General features: G+C 37.7%; 1 protein-coding gene across 1 annotated transcript in view; it reads right to left on the bottom strand.

Annotated features, from left to right (window-relative positions):
• Bruce (BIR repeat containing ubiquitin-conjugating enzyme) overlaps window positions 1-21,179 on the bottom strand; it is a 1,406,664-nt gene that overhangs the window by 1,300,076 nt on the left and 85,409 nt on the right. Inside the window, exons 6-7 of the mRNA XM_068225988.1 lie at window positions 16,046-16,174; window positions 8,304-8,523 (exon numbers count right to left, since the gene is read on the bottom strand). Of these exons, the coding sequence (XP_068082089.1) occupies window positions 8,304-8,523; window positions 16,046-16,174 (349 nt within the window). The remainder of the gene's footprint in view (window positions 1-8,303; window positions 8,524-16,045; window positions 16,175-21,179) is intronic.

Raw genomic sequence — 21,179 nt, 5'->3', positions numbered from 1 at the left:
CGCTGACAAGCCAGAACAATGGTGTCACTCATCCATGGTGTTGCTCCGAAAGTGGTACTAATCACAGGTACTGGAAAAGCAGACAATGCACTCTGTTGCTACTAATCACAAACCTATTTGGTACCTAACATAGTGGTACTACGCGCAAGTAAATGCGACCCATGGTGTTCCCCGCGTGGTGGTACTAATCACAAGTAGTATCATGGCTCTAATTTGACCATCGCTTGGTCGCCCCTTTTAGTCGCCTCTTGCGACAGACAGGGGATTCCATGGGTGTATTCTTCGTCTGCGTCCCCCACCAACAGGGGGTTGCGGGTTTGGTCCACGAGAAGTGTTTTATCTCCCTCAAGTCCGCTGGCAAGCCGGTTAGGACCCCCTATCCGCCACCAGGGACACGTCACGTGGGAGTATCAACTCTCCCCCAGAAAAGTATGACACAACATGCTTTCTCATATCTTCTCGAGACTCCAATAACCTATATACAAATGAATAGAACATTCTCTAAAACTCAAGTGACAAAGGTGTGCAGATCTAGAGTATTACCCTGTGTTGCACAACATTACATTGGATTTACACATCATACTTACAGGTAATAATATATTTATGCCTTTGCTAGCAGGACCTAGTGTTTACAGTGCACTATGTCTTCTGGTATAGGCTAGAGCAATTTTGTTACTTTCATAGATCTGTCTCTGTCTTATCCTTGGCTTTGACAATATGAAAGAGACTGAGGTATGAGCGATGCTAGTAATGCCAATCCTTATGCAGCCAGTCCCTGCTATGAATGGTGTGAAAATGTTGCTCATAGGGTCAGTTGGTGCATGCATTTCAGTGGGCTTGGCAGACTGAAATGTAATATCAACTCTGCCTCGGTGAGGAAAGCAACGGGAAACTACCTCACTCCTCATTTCCCTAGTACGCCTCTTCAGTGATGCCTAGGCCATCTATGACAGCTGATGGCAGAGCTGTTGAGGATCCCACCAGCGGAATCGCTGACGGACTGAACATACATACAATAATATATTATATACTATTAATTACGTGTCCTTACAATAAATAAAGTTGTACTAATAAACATACAGCAGAAGTATCGTGACATGGCCTCACATGTTCTGTTACACAGGACAGATCATACAACACACAAATAATAAATGATACGACCACGATCTATAACAAATAAAGTCCCTACTGACAACCTGTCATACATAACTATGTAAATAATAATATTAATTATAATAGATGTAAACAACTTGTTAAATCGGAATACCAGCGTATAAAGCCACACCTTACAAGTCATAATTATAATAATACCACCACCTACTAATTGAGCGCGATTTTTCACTATTTTCTCATGGGATAAGAGAATTGTTTCTAAGTTATCCTAGCCCATTACACACTTGCATCATTGGTTTGGTGCCTATCTTGACAACAATAATCCTTTCACTAAGGTGGTCGTAGTAGCTTACCCGTTGGGTTATTTTCTTATTCATTATTAAACCAACTCCTGCATTTCTCCCCCTTTGATTTAGTGTTGATAATTCTGTAGTCGCCTGACCAAAAAATCCTGATCTTCCTGAAAACATACTTCACTATTACCAACTACAGTATCAGCTCGCATATAACTCACCATCGCGTTTACCTCGCACCCCATTTTTAACATCTGAAGTTGCAGGGAAAAAGTCTCCGCACATAAGTTACATTAATATCTGACGCTGTCATAAAGACATACCCCTCGTCTGTTGGGTGAGGCCCGACATTACAATATTCCCTTTCTGGTCGCCTGTCGGGCGAGGCCTGACATGACATTGTATCGCCCACCACTCGACTGTCGAATCTTCGCTGACAAAATACACGATGCTAAACTGTACTGCCATCTTTTGGTTCAGCGTGGAACTTTGTAAAATGCAGATACTATCTGACAGTCAGTCAAAAATATATTATTCAGATGCCAGTGTAGACGTCAACTGTGTCCGTTCCACTCACGAATGCGAAGGCTCGAACAATGGTAAGAAAACACACTCGCCATGTGCTCTCTTAGTAACATGCAGTATACTGTTCAATGTTGTATGTAAGGTAATTCTACAAAAACCCAGTAATTCCGCACCTCTACTCCTTCCTTGCACGCTGAAGAATATATCTAGTAACACATGACGGCGCCTACAACTGAACTGGTGATGGTCGGCTTGTGTACCGTAACCCAACATGTAGCTGATGCTGACGGCTGGTGCAATTATAAATCAACGGATCCCGGTTTCAAGAAATCGCTGTTTACAGCAGTTTCATGCTACAAACCACCGTGAGATGTGAAACCAGAGGCTGAATTAGGGTTTTTCAATTGCTTTATACCGATAATTTGTTCAGTGACATTACTAACAAAACCAATCGGTATGCGATAATGATAGTAGTAATAATGAAAATCTACACCCTGTTTCCAGTCATTCGACCGGGTCAGGAATGGAATAGATGAAGCCCCCATCTAGTGGTGAGGATAGGAATTGTCCTGGTAGACGAAGCCCGTTGCACTCCTCTAGGGCAATGATTAATGAATGACAGATTAAATGAAATGATATTGGAGAGTGTTGCTGGACTGAAAGATGACAGGAAAAACCAGAGTACCTGGAGAAAAACCTGCCCCACCTCCGCTTTGTCCAGCACAAATCTCACATGGAGTGACCAGTATTTGAACCACGGAATCCAGCGGTGAGAGGCCGGCCATGGAGGCTACCAGTAATAATAATAAAAATTTTGAATAATGTGTCTTAAATTGCATACATTACTTTTGTTTGCTCCAGTATAGCTTGCTGTAAACGTTTATAGCCTAAATACATCATTTAAGAGCATGTGCTATCTCCAAAATCGTGAAAGATAAATACAGGTCATATTAGATAGACATTCACATTTAAAATACGAGTAGTACAGACAACACAGACAACTTTAATTCGAGGGGTAAGGGTTAAATATCGGAACTGTACCAATTGCTGTTTAGGAACTTTGTTTGTGACAGTACAAGAAGAAGCTGCATTTCTTTCCACCCGCAGAATGGTTGAGGCTAGCTGTTGTAACAAAAATACCAAACTCGCAAACCCCCGCCTCAACGCTGCATTATTAGCCAGTCAGTCACACTTAATCATCCCTCTCACTCTTGCGTCTTTGTCAATATGCTTATCGCTACCCATTCGGCAGAGATGATCACGTGAACTGGGAGTGTTTCCCTGAAAAGCCGTCAAGTGACAAGGTATTAGGTATCGTCCATCTGTTGTATTGTTGACAAGTGCCAGTATTCTGTCTTCACGTTCGTTCTCGTTTCTCAGTTAAGTTTTCTTGCGTAGATCGATCTTTAAGTTATGGAGTTATACAGCTGGGTTTTAACTCAAAGTGATAAACTATGCTGAGGAACATGGTAATAGAGCTGCCGATCAAGAATTCAGTGTGACTGAGTTTAATTTTTGCTATTGACATAAACAGAAAGCTGCGCTAGAAACCACCAAGCCAACAACCAACACGTAAGGCATTTCGAGGGCTGAAAACTGGTAAATTTCCTGAGCTGGAAGATGAATTGCTTCATTACGTTACAGAGCTGCGAAATGATGGCTTTAGTATCTACCACAAGATGCTACATTTCAAAGCGCGCGAACTAGCAATTAAAGGAGGAATCAGTTGTTCAGATTTTGAAGTGAGCTGGGGTTGGATCCGTAGATTCATGACATGAAAGGAAATGTGCGAAGGCGAACATATCTCTGCAAGAGAACGCCAAGTAATTTCAGCGATAAAAACACAGATTTTCATTACCAGGAAGAAAAACAATTACCTCTTATCTCGGATTGGCAATCCTGATCAAACCCTGATAAACTTTGACATGCCATGCAACACCACCATCAACAAGAAGGGAGAATCTAGCATGCTTGTACGTACAACTAGGTGTGAAAAACAGAGCTGCACTATCATGCTAACATTAACCGCAGACGGAAGAAAATTGCCACCGCAAGTTATTTTCAAAAAAGAAATTGTGCCTAAAGCGAAGTTTCCCAAAGGCATTCGTGTACGGGTTCAAGAGAAAGGATGGGCGGATACAGCTCTTGTCCAGGACTCTGTCCATACGGTGTGGGGAGCACGGCCAGGGGCACTGCTTCAATGCCCAGCAATGCTAGTGTGAGACAGTTTCCGTGGACACTTGGTGGAAGACACGAAGAAACTTCTTCAGGAAATGAAAACTGATCTCATTGCAATTCCTGGTGGACTCAATATTGTCTACAGCCCTTAGATGTTTCCGTCAATAAGACTTCAAGGATAACATACGTCAATTGTACGCCAAATGGATGGCAGGAAGGGAGCATGAGCTGACGCCAGCAGACAAAATAAAGAGGCCATCAGTTGAACTTGTGTGTGACTGTGTTATGCAGGCATGGGTTATGGTGTCGACAGACGTTATTGTGAAGAGTTTCTTGAAGACGGGCATTGCGAATGCGTTGGAGAGAAGTCAGGATGATGCAGTATGGGATGGTGACCAGAATGATGCACGCGAGAATAGCTCGGAGACTGAAGGCAATGACAATGAATAGACTAAGTATGTCAGTTGTCCTCTTTCAATAGCCTATTGCAAAGTTTACTTTTTTTTTTTTTGGAATACGATCTTTTGCACACAAATCCCCACGTATACCACGCACCAAAAATGTTCACACTTATTTTTTATGAAAAAAGTGAGAGTTATATGCCAGCAAATACAGTACATCTAACTTAAGTACGTCCATCTCAATTTTCAGATTCTCTAATCTACCACGCTCCGACTCACAGAATGTCAGTATCCACCTTCCTGATGATACTCTCGTGTAGTCTCCACCTGGAGATCCGAATGAGGGACTATTTTAACTCCGGCATATTTTACCCAGGAGGAAGCCATAATCAGTACATCATTCAAAGAGAGAGAGCTGCATGCACTCGGGATTTAGTTGCGGCTGTAGTTTCCCATTGCTTTCCTCCGTGTAGCAATATCAACACAACTAAGCCATGTTGAGTATTACTACAAGGCCATATCATTCATCTAGACTGCCGCCCTTGTAACTTAGAAAGGCTGCAACCCCCCTTTTGATGAACTATTCGTTAGTCTGATTTCTCTTGCTTGTTGTTTTAAGGGGCCTAACATCGAAGGTCATCGGCCCTGTCTGATTTCTCGACAGATACCCATCCGATATGGTTGTACCTGCGGTGGCTTGACATCAGCCTTGCAGCCTCTTGATCTAAGTGTCAACAAGCTAATCAAATACAATGGGCGGCAGGTACTGTATATTCTGTTTGGATGGCGGGAGGTTCTCATACTCTGACGCCCAACGGGAAGACCAACAGGTCTTCACTAGAATTAATACTTGAATGGATTGTTTGCGCATGGGGCTGATTTTACAAGACATTGTGAAAAGTTTCCAAGAAAACTGGCATTTCCAGTGGACTAGATGGAACTGAAGATGACAGCATCTGGGATATGGAAGAGAATGGTAAATCCATTTCTTTGAAGTAAAATACATATTAGCACAGGCAATTTTAGATTTTACCCTAATACCTAATATAGTATTCTAATTTATTTCAGGTATCTGACTCCTATCTTCAGCAAATTTTCATGTGACATTAAAAGACTATGGTTTCTGTATAATTATTGCTAGGGAATGCATTATTGCCCTTGATTTTTTATTAAAATTGATTGTGTTATACATATTTTCAATTAATTTGGACAATTTTAGGCCTAAATAAATTTTGTAATTTAAGTAAGGTAATTATGTTCGAATTTCTCATCAACATTTTAAATTTAGATTTGCATAATTTTCCTCCCCAATTTTTGAGGTAGAAAAAAAAATTAAGAGGGGGGAGGGGAAATTACGTGAGTAAATACAGAAAGAAAAATAAATTCTCTATTATAATTAGTAGTAGAGTTTTGAACTGATATATAAAACTAGCAAGATACCCATGCTTTGCTACGTTTTAAAGTGAAAGTAATTATTCAAAGTTTTACATTATTGAGAGTCCACTGTCAGCTGAGCCTGTAAAATATGCCCTCAGTTCAAACATCCAACAGTTTTTCTGAACTAACACTCATCTGAACCCAATACGGAAGAATTTGCATGTTTTAAACCCTATCTTATTTAACTTCTAAGATGTGAAAGCGACTAACATGTCAAATTTAGATTTTTTACGTCGAACAGTAATGGAGGAATGAATACTTTAAAAGGGGTGAATGTTTTAAAGTATTTATTAACATCTAGGGTATAGAAGACCACCCTGCATAAAAAAATTAAGATCGTGCCTGAAAGGGTTTCGGAAGAACGGATATTGCGTTTTTGAGTGTCAAAAACCATTTAACATCCTTAGGGGAGAAATATTTTGAAGTATACCTTATTTTACACCTACGATATAAGAGAAGACCCTTCTCGTAAAGTTACAACTTTGTACGTCAAACAGTTTTAGAGGGATGAATAATTTTGTTTATGGAGCTAATTTCATTTAACACTTTAGGGGTGGAACGTTAGTAAATATTTCCAAAAATCACACCTAGGATATAAAATATATACCACTATTTGGAATTTTCCGTTTCGGAGGAAGGAATGAATACATTTGTGTTTGGTTCTTAACCCCCATTTAACTCCCCGAGCCTTTAAATTTGTTATTCTGTTATATAACACCTAGGGTATCATTTGAAATTTTAACGTAATTCAAACGGTTTCATATAAATGCATATTTTTGTCATCATTCCTCACCCCCCCAGTCAAAACCCCCTTAGGAGTCTATTGTTTAAAGTCAACTTCTTATTTGTATAAGTCGATTCTACCCTCCCACAAAATGTGTGTGTCTATTTTTAAAGGATATTCCAAATACCAATTTTCTCAACCGTAACATCCTTCGTTTTCGAGACGGAAGTATACTCAAACAAAGAATTCAACTCATTTTTCCCCCTCCTGGATTTTCCGAAAACAAAAGTATACGTGTTTATTTTTAAAGGAAGAATCCAAATCCAAATTTTCATTCTGTAACATCTTCAGTTTTTGATATATCAATAACCTCATAAAAAGAATTTAAACCCTTATTCAGTCCTTTCTACAACCCCTATAAGTGAATTTTCCAGAAACAAAAAAGATACGTGTTTCTTTATTTTTAAAGGAGATTGCATATACCAACTTTCACGTCTGTAATATCTTCAGTTTTGGAGATACCAGTATCTTAATAGAAGTAATTCAACCCCTTTTCTCAGTCGTTTTACCCATCATTAATGGGTTTTTCCTAAAACAAAAATATACGTGTTACTTTATTTTTTAAAGATATTACATTTACAAATTTTCATGCCTGTAGTATGTTAAGTTTTTGATATATACTGAAGATATGCTCATTTTAAAAATTCACCCACATTAACACTTCCCATTAAGTGGATTTTCAGAAAATAAATTATACGTGTTCCTTTACTTGTACAGGAGATTCCAAATAGCAATTTTCACATCTGTAACATGTAATGATTTTGAGATATTTTGTATATATACTCATTTTTAAAATTGACCCTGTTTATCATTCCTGTAGACACGCTCTTAAGTAATTTTCCAAAAACAAAAAAATATTTTTAAAGGAGATTCCAAATGCTAATTTTATGACCGTAACATCTTCAGTTTTTGAGATTGAAGTATCCTCATGAAAGGTATTCAACCTCATTTTTACCTTTTTTACATTTCTGAAAAAAAAAATACATTGTTTCCTTATTTCTAAAGAAGATTCCAAATACCAATTTTCATGTCTTTAAACTGTTTCTGAGATATTGATACACCCATTTTAAAAATTCACCCCCATTTTCATCCCCTTAGTGACGGAATATCCAAATATCCTCCCTCAGTGATCACCTGCATTGCAATAAAAGTGTATCTTTAAAATTTCATTTCTTTACGTCCAGTAGTTTTGGCTCAGCAATGATGAATCTCTCAGTCACTCAGTCAGTCATGTTATTTCATATATATAGATTTATAATAAATTATGAATTATTTTACCATTTTTAACACACTGTTATATGAATATTGTGTATGTCTCAACAATAAAATTTTACATCATTTTAATTTGATAGTTTCTTGATGTCCTTTACCAATCTACCAAATTTTATGAAAATCTGAGCTGGTCAAGTTGCAACGTTCATTGAGATAAAATGGCATGGAATGACCCAACTGTAGCCCCTTGGTCACTTGTTCATATGGAAAATGCCAATAAAAAATAACAAATGGATTGTAAAGAACAATTTCAAACATTTCAAACATTTCTGAATGAATTAAATATTTTTTAGTACATACCTTCAAATCCTTCAAGACATTCCACAAAACAACATATCCTTGATGACTAGCTGTTGCAATAACATCGGGAACCGAAGAAGTAGAAATAAAATCAACAGTCTCTTCTGGATTATCAATGCTGACTGCAGGTGAAGTGGCATATGTTACAGAAAGCGGAACATTTTGAGTGTATTCCCCTTTTACAAACGGACAATTTGAGGAGTGCCTCAGATGCTCCTCCCTGAAACATAAATTTACATGACAATTCTATTTCTTCAAGCAGTTTAATTTCTATTTTAAAATAACAATAAAAATAATAATAATGTTATTGGCTTTACATCCCACTAACTACTTTTACGGTTTTCGGAGATGCCAAGGAGCCGGAATTTAGTCCCACAGGAGTACTTTAATGTGCTGGTAAATTACCAACACGAGGCTGACGTATTTGAGCACCTACAAATACCACTGGCCTGAGCCAGGATCAAACATGCCAAGCCAGGGTCAGAATGCCAACACCTCAACTGTTTGAGCCACTCAGCCCGGCTCTACTTTAAAATTAAAATTATAAAATTCTTTTATTAACAACCACCTACTCAATACAATATAATACACTCATTGAATTATAATCATGAGGTGTCTTAAAAAATGGCTTAAATAACGGAACATGAGATTAATTACATCTACTTTAAAATCCGACACATACATGAAAGAAAAAATCACTGAAAAATATTATGTGTATCAAATACTATATAAAGGAGATAAACACAAATGGAGAGCAAGGGCTTACCAGAAAAGAATACGGTTACTGTACATACAAAGACAAGCAAGCTTGAAGAAATTTACCTGTACATAATTAAGGAGATGGCACAATTGATGGGGGGGGGGGCCTCAGAGAAAAGTTGGCCAATGTTCACAAAAATAAAAACCTCTATATCAGCAAATCCCCCAGAATTTTCTGAGGGCAAACAGGTTTAAAAAAGGATAGAGATAAGTTATTTGTGATTTCATATGAGAAAACTAACAATAAAACTGATTCAGTGTAACAACAGTTTAGTAGCCTGTATGCTCACAGTCAAGGAGACAAATTTAATTTGGGCACTGACACTTCTGTCATTGGAAATCCAAAGGCTCGGTCCTCCAACACTGGTCCAAAAATAATTTGAACAGCACATACTAATGCAAATATAATCATATCAGGAAACAACTGCACAATAAGCTAATTAAATGGCTCCAACAATGAACAATATCACCAATCGTCTACGAACATATTAAATGTAAATTTGACTTAAGGCTGTGAGAGATGAACCATGAAAAAGGGAAGGTGAAGGCAGCTGAGGTGAGATTTGTCAGAACAATCGATGACAAGACTCAAAAAAAGTTTGAAATAAAAATATAAGTGAGTTGGCTAAACTAGGCCCAATGAGCATAATGTAACTGAACACAGACCAAGGGTGAGCAAGATGGTACAGTATGAATGGACTAGGTAAGAACCAAACTCCCACACTTCTGTAAGTATATCTATCCAGCCTAACTTAAAATCTTAAAAGGTGAAGCTTCCACGGTGTGTAGAATTATTTAGTTTATTTTCCGGGTTGAACCGTGTTGTTTTCTGTGCATTATGTACAGTTTGCCAAAGTTTCAAATACATTGGAGTATTCTTTGTCAAGGCGACTGAAATACCCCTACTGGTTCCGAGGTAATCAGTCTCCCAAGCAGCAATCACACTACAATGAGTGGTTCCTGACCTTGATCTATTTAACCTAGCCTTTCTCGCTGATGTAAGAACCCTGGCTGTCTTGTGAGAATTCTGGAAAGTATGTGTCACAGCAGGGTAGTGGGGGTTTGCCCGCGCCGTTATGTAATAGGAGGTTTTATAACTTACTACTCTGTTCAATAGTCGCATCAATAAGTAAAACACAATAATTAAATTACAGGGGTATGGGTGCCTGAAACAATCTAATTTTTACATTTTATGGGGATTAAGGTTGTTGATGTTTGAGAGGATGAAGAGAAGCATGTACTCTCATACATACACTCATTTAAGTAAATTCCAATTTAGATTTTCAGTCATAATGTTACTCAGGATTTTCAATGTGTTTGAGAAAGTAATATTAACACCACTTAGCTCTTGTTGCTTTTGAGTTTAGTTATGAGTCCAGTTTGTCAAAGGATTACCGCTTGCGTTTTATTTGGATTAATGAGAAAATTTTCTTCAACAAATTGTGTTAAATTGTTGAAATTGTCATTAATTAAATTGACATTTATAACTGGGGAAAGATAGTATGTTTGGAGATCGTCAGCATACAGATGGTATTTGTTAAATTGAAGTCATTTCGAGATGTCGCTTAAATATAAACTGAAAAGAAATGGAGCTAGGACACTGCCATCAGGGATTCCTGTTTTTCCTACACTCCACTGTGATTTACTCTCATTAATGACAACATCTGGCTCAAATGCATAGCTGTAATTTTGGCAAAGAAATATTTAAATTCACAACATCAAAAGCACTTCTGAAGTCAAGAAGGGTGAGGACCGTCACTTGTCTTTGATCCATGGCTTGTTGTATGTCATCTGCAATCTTCAGTAAGGTTGTTTCAGTACTACAGTCGAACCTCAATATCTCGAACCTCCATTACTCGCATTTTCAGTATCTCGAAATAACTTAAATTTCCCGGCTGTTTGTCCTATTCTTCACGTGCATTTATTTCTCTATTACTCAAAACAGCCATGCCTGAAGAAGCCTTTGGTGGAGATCATAGAGTTGTGATAGGAAAATTGAAAGTTGGAAAAACCCAATTAAGAAGAGAGAAAAGAATTAAAGTATGGAAGTTGAAGGAGAAAAGCATACAAGAATTTCAAAGGGAAATAATACCCTTGGTACCCAGGACAGAGGTGAGGAATGTTGAAGAGGAATGGAAAAGATTTAAGGAAGCACTGGTTGGATGTGCAGAAAAGGTGTGTGGTAGAACATCAGGAAATGTGAAAGACAAAGAAACACACTGGAGGAATGATAGGGTAAAGATTATTTTTTTTTTTGCTAGGGGCTTTACGTAGCACTGACACAGATAGGTCTTATGGCGACGATGGGATGGGAAAGGCCTAGGAGTTGGAAGGAAGCGGCCGTGGCCTTAATTAAGGTACAGCCCCAGCATTTGCCTGGTGTGAAAATGGGAAACCACGGAAAACCATCTTCAGGGCTGCCGATAGTGGGATTCGAACCTACTATCTCCCGGATGCAAGCTTACAGCCGCGCGCCTCTACGCGCACGGCCAAATCGCCCGGTGGGGGGGTAAAGATTAAAGTGAAAGAAAAGAAAATGGCATGGAAAGCATGGAAAACATCTAAGACTGAAGAAAGTAGAAGAAAATATGTGGAGGCAAAGAATTTGGCCAAGAAAGTAGTGGAGAAAGAAATTGAGAGATGATACGCAGGGCAGCAAGAAATTACTGTATCGTGTCTTAAGAAACAAAAAGAGAGATCAAGTAAACACCAGATTTGTGAAGGATAAAGGTGGCATAATTTTAACAAAGCCAGAAAAAATCAGAAATTGATGGAGAAAGTATTTTCAGAAGCTGCTGAACATAAGAACGGATGACAGTCATTCAATGGACGACCAGGAAAGGCATTTAGTTGATGAAGAAATGGATAAAGAAATTACAATGAATGAAATTGAAATGGCAGTTAAGAAAGATGAATAGAAAAACTGCTGGAATAGATGAAATTTCAGTGGAGATGATAAAGGCAGCTGGAGCTGTAGGCCTGCAGTGGACATATCGGGTTCTCAGGAATGTCTGGGAGAATAAGGAGGTCCCTGAGGACTGGCAAAAAGGAATAATCATCCCAATTTTCAAGAAAGGTGATAAGAAAGTTTTGAAGAACTACAGGGGAATTACTCCAATATCCCATGTTGCTAAGATAATGGAAAGGATACTGGAAAGTAGAATAAGGTTGAGGGTTGAGAATCAGATACAGGAAAATCGGTTTGGTTTCAGAAGTGGAAGGTCAACAATAGAGCCCATTTTCATTATGAGACAACTAATGGAAAAGCATTGGGAGTACGGGAATGATATGGTGATGACATTCATTGACATTGAAAAGGCATATGACAGTGTCCCCAGGACGAAAGTTTGGGACAGTCTGGTGGAAAAAGGAATTGGACAGGGATTAATAAAAATGATCATGGCATTGTATAAGGAATGTTGTAGTTGCGTGCAAACACAAGTTGGCAGGACAAGTTGGTTCAAAATAACTAGTGGGCAGAGACAGGGAAGTGTTCTATCACTAATCCTGTTTACAATAGTAATAGATGATATCATGAGAACAGCAAAAGCACCATATGGAGGAAGAGAAATGAACATGATGTTATTTGCAGATGATATTGTGATTAGGGGAGAAGACGACAGGAAGGTTCAAGAACAGTTGAATGTGGTGAATGGGACGATCGAAGAATGTGCATTGAAAATAAGTGTAGAAAAGAGTAAAACTCTTGTTATGACTAGAGGGGAGAAAGAAGGGAAAGGTCAGATTAGACGTGCAGACAAACACCTGGAAGTAGTGGAAACGTTTAAATACCTGGGGAGTGAATTAATGGAGAATGCTCGACTGGATGCTAAGATTAGTAAAAGGATTCAAGCTGGAAGTTGCTTTTATCATAGTGTAAGAAACATGTTATGGGACAAAGACATGCCAACGGAAGCAAAGGATACTATGTACAAGATGTATTACGTACCCATAACAACTTACGGAGCAGAAACTTAGACAATGACAAAGAAGGATGAGAGTCGAATACAGGCAGCCGAAATGAAGTTCTTGAGGAGTATGATACAGAAGAGTAGAAGAGACAAAATAAGGAATGAGAAAATCCAGGAAGAAACTGGAGTGGAAAAAATGAATGATAGAATAGAGAAGAGCCGACTAAGATGGTTTGGGCACATAAAGCGAATGAGCGACGATAGAATGCCAAAAAAGGTGATGGAAATGCAAATCCAAGGAAGGAGAGGCCGTGGACGACCACGATTGAGATGGAATGATACCATACAACGCAGCATCATAGAAAGAAACCTGGACTGGGACACAGAGTTGGAGGAGGAGTGATGGAAAGACCGAAGAAAGTGGAGAGGAACCATATTTGCCCCTACCCGGCTACAGCTGGACAAAGGGAAATGATGATGATGATGATGATGATGATGATGATACTCAAAATTCGGTTACACAAATTTCTTGAAGCCAACACTTCCGCCCTTGAAACAAAAAATACTATGTTACTTGAAATTTGGGCAACATTAACTGTGCAATGTGGCATTTGTGGTTTGCGAGGAACAGTTAACAAGTAAAGAAAGGTTTAGAGTATCCCGCCCCGTGGTGTAGGGGGCAACGTGTCCACCTGTCACCCGGCGGCCCCGGGTTCGATTCCCGGCCGGGTCAGGGTTTCTTAATTGTAATCATTATATATCCCTGGCCTGGTGACTGGGTGTTTTTGACATCCTTAAACTTCCTTTCCTCACGCACAACATTCCACACTACCAACATTACAATTACACGCAGGTTCATACAATATGGTGCCAGTAGAAGCAAAAGACCCACATGGGTCGATGCCCCGAACAAATAGCATTTTTTTAAATAAAAAAATAAATAACGTTTACAGTAATGCTGGAAGCTAATATGATGGGAACCGGAAAATGAAAACATCTAATGATCGGAAAATCGGCGAAGCCTTGCTGTTTCTCGGGTGTGAATTAATTACCAGTTACGTACGAAAGCAACCCCGAAGTTGCCGATGAGAAGCTCCATTTACGAATCTCAGCTGCGTGGTATTTACGAGAAGTTTCAACGATAAGGGAGGAAAGGTTAACAGTAACAAACAGAAGAGACCAACAGATGTTTTCCAAAGATGTTAACGAAGGTATGTTTCTTGTTTCACTACTGTATCCTGTTTTCTTAAAAATGACTATAATAAGGGTTATAATTAAGGTGAAGCTGTAAAATAGAGTTTGTATGTATATTTTTAAATACTGTTAAAAATAATGTATTCATTATAATCCCGTAGATAAATATGATTCAATTATGTTCTATACATGCTCTAAAACAGTATTCTCTATATCTCGAAATTTTGATAACTTGAAACAAAATTTCGCACCAGAGGTGATTCGAGATATCGAGGTTCCACTGTTTATCCTTTTCTTAAAGCCAGACTGAAGAGGATCAAGAAGGTTATGTTTGTTAAGGTATTTATTTCAACAATTTGCTTTAGGCTGTACTAACACAGATAGGTCTTGATGATGCTTGCTTGTTGTTTAAAGGGGCCTAACATCGAAGGTCATCGGCCCACAGATAGGTCTTATGGCGGTGTCACCATAGTGTACTTGCTATGGCGGGATCCTATCAGCTCAGAGGTCCATGCTCAAACCCCTTCCCTGGTGAAGATCCTTAATTGATACTCCCAAGCCGGTCTTAAGCCACAAGCAGATTTAATAACAACGCCTCACAAAGCACGTTAGATTTTGTCCGCAAAGCGATCTGATTACCTAACTTCACCAGCTCATAAAATGACAACCGCGACAGATACTGACTTATTTTTTCAAATTATTCACCAGTATGACCAACAATTTAACGCTCATATACCTGATCCACGTTGTTTCCAATCACCATGTATATAATTTATTTATTTCATATCGCATCAAAAATGTTTTGAGAATATAATCAATTCCCTTCCTCAGCAATCTTAAAAAAAGTTCCAAAACTCATTATACCTGATCCTAAGACAGTCTATTTTCACTGAAAATAAGCAATCATTCTAAAACTTGTTCAATATTGTATCCATTTTCCCGTTTGTTATTATTTAAAAATTTTTACTCTTCTTCCAAGAAAACAATTCCTGTAATCTTCTTCGTGTAATCCTGCATACCTGTACTGGTACAGATTATTCTGTAGAGTACCAGTATGTAGGATTTTAATGAAAATTACAAGAACTGTTTTCTTGGAAGAATAGGGAAGTTTTTAGACCACAACAAAAGGGAAATTGTTGCAATATTGCACAAGTTTTTAGTGCAAATGCTTACCTTTAATTTAAAGAGTGTATTTTAAGATCAAGTATTATGCACCTTTTTTGAAGATTGCAGAGGGGAAAAAATGGTAGTTTTTCTTGAAACATGATTGATGTAATATGTAATTAATAACACATACTATATATTTTGGGTATGTAATAGTATTGACAAGGTGGACCCATTCACAGCCCTGTTTTACAAGATTTCTTTAAGTGATACCGGCCAATATGGTCAAGTTTATTAACACTTTGAAAAATATGTTGGAACACCAACAACAACAACAAAAACTATTCACTTACAGACAAACTGGTTAAACCCTACAGGCAATCAAAATCATCTGTGTCTAAATTTTTTTCAGCAGTATATATAAAATGAATCAGATACCATGCTTTACATATCAGTGGAAACAAATTTAAAATGTAACATACCAACAGAGACAAAATTATTTGAACTTTAGCATGATTGACTGCAAGTTATTTTATGTTACATGAAGAAACAAGGAAGCAGTCACATATTTTGCTTTGTTGGCTTTGTGTTGTGCATGAACCTGTGTACAATCACCAAACTGCATTCTTAGCAGGCAAGACATTACTTCACAAATACGAAAAACATTACATAAAACATTTGTAGTGTGGTTTTCTTTCTAGTTTAACTGTTCATACCTTGTAGCTACCAACAATATGGGTATTCCTACCAAGAGCATAAATCAATAATTCTTACCAAGGCTGATCAGCTGGCTCCCAACACACAAGACATATGCTGCATGTAAAGCACATGGCTCTATCATCTCCAACTGAATTAGGTTGATGGTAAAATCCTGCTTCAGCCATTTCATCAGGTAATGCCCATCTGAAAGAAGAAGAAGACAAAAATAAGTTACTAAGGATATCTGAATATACAGGTGCATGCGAGATCAAATGTAATGAGGAAAGCCTTTGGTAATTCTAAATGGTTAGGGAATAAAATTACACCAATTTACAAACCTCCTGATCAATACTCCAAGAATGGTCAGTTGTAGGAAGCCCTGTTTCATTCAGGAATCATTAGCAAAAATATGCAATAAAATATCAATATAACAATTTAAATTATTTGCACCCACAGCAGCCTTCAGAAAAATTACATTAATGTGTTTCAGCATCCACTTCACTGTTAATGGTGAAAAGAAATGTCAGAACGCTATAAATTTTCCGTGATAGGAATTCTTCATGTTCTGATTCATGTTTTCAAGACCTGGAATACTAGACATGGCAGGAAATTAGGTTTATACCATGTGAAATGTGGTACAGATTTATCAGTTGAAAGCAGGAGCTTATTAGTAAGCTTTGAAGTCGTGCCACTTTTCACGAAGGTGCCACTAACGGAAGTATTTCTGCTGCTAGACTAGACATGACTAGAGGGTGATTGGGGATTTAAATGAGACTATGGAATGGGTATGTGGGAAACTGGGAGTGAAATTTCTAGATCTTTATGGGTGGGTAGGAGATAGAAATCTGCGCTCAGATGGCCTTCACTTAAACTGCAGTGGTACATATACCTGTAAGTTAGGAAATTTGTTTCGAAGGGTTATAGGGAGGTACATTCAGGGAAACGGATGGCCTAGGGAGCAGTGATAAGGGAACAGGGAACCGGAAATCAAGTAGGGATTACAAAATTGTTAGTGTTGAACTGTAGAAGTACTGTAAAGAAAGGAATAGAATTCAGTAATTTAATAGGTATATATTTACCAGATATTGTAATAGGAGTTGAATCATGGCTGAGAAATGATATAATGTATGCTGAAATTTTCTCACGGAAGTGGAGTGTGTATCGTAGAGATAGGATAGGAATGGTGGGAGGGGGAGGATTCATTCTGGTGAAAGAAGAATTTGTAAGCTACAAAAAAGTTAAAGATGAGACACATGAAATTCTAGGTGTAAGACTCATTTCTAAAGATAATAGGCTACTTGATATATTTGGAGTGTACAGACCTGGAAAGGGTAGCTCTGACACGGATTTAGAATTATTTGATAAGATAATCAGCTATGTGGGAAATGACATGGAAAGAAATGTGATTGTAGCAGGAGATCTGAATTTACCAGATGTCAACTGGGAAGGAAATGCGAACGACAGGAAGCATGACCAACAAATGGTAAATGAGTTAATATGGGAAGGACAGCTGATTCAGAAAGTGATGGAACCAACCAGAGGGAAAAATATCCTGGATATGGTGCTGATAAAACTAGATGAGCTCTATAGAGAAACTGAAGTAATAGATGGTATTAGTGATCATGAAGCTGTTTTTGTCGTAGTTAAAAATAAATGTGATAGAAAGGAAGGTCTTAAAAGTAGGACTATTAAGCAGTACCATATGGCTGATAAAGCAGGCATGAGGCAGTTTCTAAAAAGTAACTATGATCAGTGGGAAACGGTAAATAAAAATGTAAACAGACTCTGGGATGGGTTTAAAGAAACTGTTGAGGAATGCGAAAACAGGTTTGTACCTTTAAGGTAGGTAAGGAATGGTAAAGACCCACCTTATTATAATCTATATATATAAAATAAGAGTTTTGTCTGTACATTGCTCAGAATTTGAAAAGAATGGTATTTCTGTATCGGTCATGTCCACAGTAACAAGGAGATGCATTTTTTACTTTTCGGTAATTTCTGTCTGTATGTATGTATGTACACGCATCACGAGAAAACGGCTGAAGAGGATTTAATGAAAATCGCAATGTAAAGTCGGGTGATGAACCACTACAATCTAGGCTATAAATGATTTTATTCACATTGAGTGAAATGGTACTTTAGCAGAAGGCCTGAAATGTAATCTATATATATATATAAAACAAGAGTTTTGTCTGTACATTGCTCAGAATTTGAAAAGAATGGTATTTCTGTATCAGTCATGTCCACAGTAACAAGGAAATACATTTTTTACTTTTCCGTAATATCTGTCTGTATGTATGTATGTATGTATGTATGTATGTATGTATGTATGTACACATATCACAAGAAAACGACTGAAGAGAATTTAATGAAAATCGGTATATAAAGTCGGGTGATGAACCACTACAACATAGGCTATAAATGATTTCATTCACGCTGAGTGAAATGGTAGTTTAGCGGAAGGCCTGAAATGTAATTCTCAAATAAGTTATCTATATTATAAGTGGTCGTATCGATAAATACTACATAACTAACATAACTTTAGTTATGTCGTAAGTTAGTAGTAGTTATGTAACAAGTTATTACATTTCCGATCACTTATGTCTTATACATTGTTACCGTACCGCATATAATCACAGAGATATCATGAATTTAGATTTTTGTTACTAAGTCCATATCAGAGCCGAGTCACGAGAAAATGGGTAAACAGAATTTAGTGAAAATAGGTATGTATAGTCTGAGAATAAGGAACTACAGTCTACGATATAAATAATTTTGTAAGACGCCCTAATATCACAGAGTCGAAAGAAAACTAATGTGTAGGCCTGCAATATAGAAAGCTCACAAACTTTATCAACAATAACATTACATTGACCATTGTTTGTTGTGATGTGCTTTTTGTCTCCTGATTCCACTCATCCCCGATAGATAGGATTACTGCAGCGTACTGAGGTTTTTTTAAAATTTGTTTCACGTCACACCGATACAGGTAGGTTTTATGCCGACGATGGGATAGGAAAGGAATAGGGGTGTGAAGGAAGCGGCCTAGACTTTAATTAAGGTACAGTCTGGTGTGGCTGGTGTGAAAATAGGAAACCACAGCCATCTTCAGGGATGCCGGCAATGGGGTTCGAATCCACTATCTCCCGGATGCAAGCTCACAGGTTCCAAGAAGGGCATTCCAGGAATAATTTATGAACAAGGGGAGTGTGTATGTGAGGATCTTCAAAAGGCAGAAGTATTCAGTCAGCAGTATGTAAAGATTGTTGGTTACAAGGATAATGTCCAGATAGAGGAGGAGACTAAGGCTAAAGAAGTATTAAAATTTACATATGATAACAATGACATTTACAGTAAGATACAAAATTTGAAAACTAGAAAAGCGGCTGGAATTGATAAGATTTCTGGGGATATACTTAAGACAATGGGTTGGGATATAGTACCATATCTGAAGTACTTATTTGATTATTGTTTGGTCGGAGGAGCTATACCAGATGAATGGAAAGTTGCTATAGTAGCCCCTTCTATAAAGGAAAGGGTGATAGGCATAAAGCTGAAAATTACAGTCCAGTAATTTTGACATGCGTTACATGTAAGCTTTGGGGAGGCATTCTTTCTGATTATATTAGACATGTTCGCAAAATTAATAACTGGTTCGATAGAAGGTAGTTCAGCTCAACTTGTAGGTTTCCAGAGAGATATAGCAGATATCTTGGATTCAGGAGGTTAAATGGACTGTATCGCGATTGACCTGTCTAAAGCATTTCATAGGGTGGATCATGGGAGACTACTGGCAAAAATGAGAGCAATTGGACTAGACAAAAGAGTGACTGAATGGGTTGCTATATTTCTAGTAAATAGATCTCAGAGAATTAGAGTATGTGAAGCTTTATCTGACCAACACCACCTAGATATAAGGCCTGTGCATGGTGTCGAGATTAAAAGGAAAATGGCGGACTGTTGAGGCAATGCCTTGTGAAAGTGATCCGTAATTTTGTCATACAAAATACAATAATGGTCTACAAATGTTGTGTGCCTAATTGTAGGGGAAACTACAGTGCCAATAGCAAAGTACAGATTTTTAGATTTCCGAAAGATGAAGATCTAAAAAAGAAATGGATATGTGCAATAAAGCGCGAGAATTTCGTTCCAACGAAGTATTCAGTGGTAAGTAACTAGATACTAGGTTATGCATTTTTTATTCGCAAATGTTTTATTTCATAGTGTGTTCATATATTAATATAATCAAGAGATGGTAGTATAATATATCTGAAAAAATGGCTATTAGGTTAGACGGGATCTAACCTCTAACATGTATGGTGAAATTCGTTCAGGTTAGGTTAACTGATTGTCTGTAATTGCAGGTTTGTGAATTACATTTTAATCCGTCCGAAATAAGGAAACATACTGAGTTCCACTGTGAGGATGGACAGCTTATAACTCTACCACTGAAGGTTCCACGACTTATCCCCAGTGCTGTTCCTTCACTTTTGCCAAATTGCCCAGCGTATTTGAGTAGTTCAAAAACGTATCGAGAAGGTCCTGAAGAGAAGAGAAGAAGAGAAAATGAAAGTATCCAGGCAGCAATCGAGGAGAGTGAAGTAGAATATAATTTACACAAGAATAGAATAACATTTTCTAATTTCACTGACCTGAAAGACAAGTTAAATAATCTGATTGTAGGTGAATCATGGGACATACTTCACAAAGGTGTAAATATAGTAATAGTTAAAATTGTGTTGAACCCTGAACCTGAAATAATTAGTTCTATAGTTATCAATGAAACTTTGGAGTTAAGTGTATACTATAAGAACATAAAATTAGACAGTATTGGTAACTTTCATTTCCCACAGTCTGTAAAGGACTTGGATGAAATTTCAGTGCTTCTTGAAAAAGTTGACACGTTAAGTTCTGAGGTTCACAGTGCAAACAGCACTAATGACATTTTAGGTTTAGCAGCATACCTTTTGAAACAAGTCAGCATGTTAGAACCGAGACTAAAAGGACAACTTGAATTCATGATTGAACAGATTGCACTTTGGTCACACGAGAGGAGGAGTTATAGTCCATCCTTTCTGATTTTATCTTCAATATTGCAGTCCATTTCACCCCATTGCTATGCATACCTCAGACATCTCAATTTATTGTATCTGCCTCATCCATGTACCATCAGGAGGCTTTCTTCTTCTTTAAAAGTAGATCCTAGAAT

This window comes from Anabrus simplex, chromosome 2 (genome assembly GCF_040414725.1).
Source record: "Anabrus simplex isolate iqAnaSimp1 chromosome 2, ASM4041472v1, whole genome shotgun sequence".
In the NCBI taxonomy this organism is placed as follows: Eukaryota; Metazoa; Arthropoda; class Insecta; order Orthoptera; family Tettigoniidae; genus Anabrus; species Anabrus simplex.
Note: the sequence above shows the minus strand (reverse complement) of the source record. Positions and strands in the feature narration are given on the sequence as shown.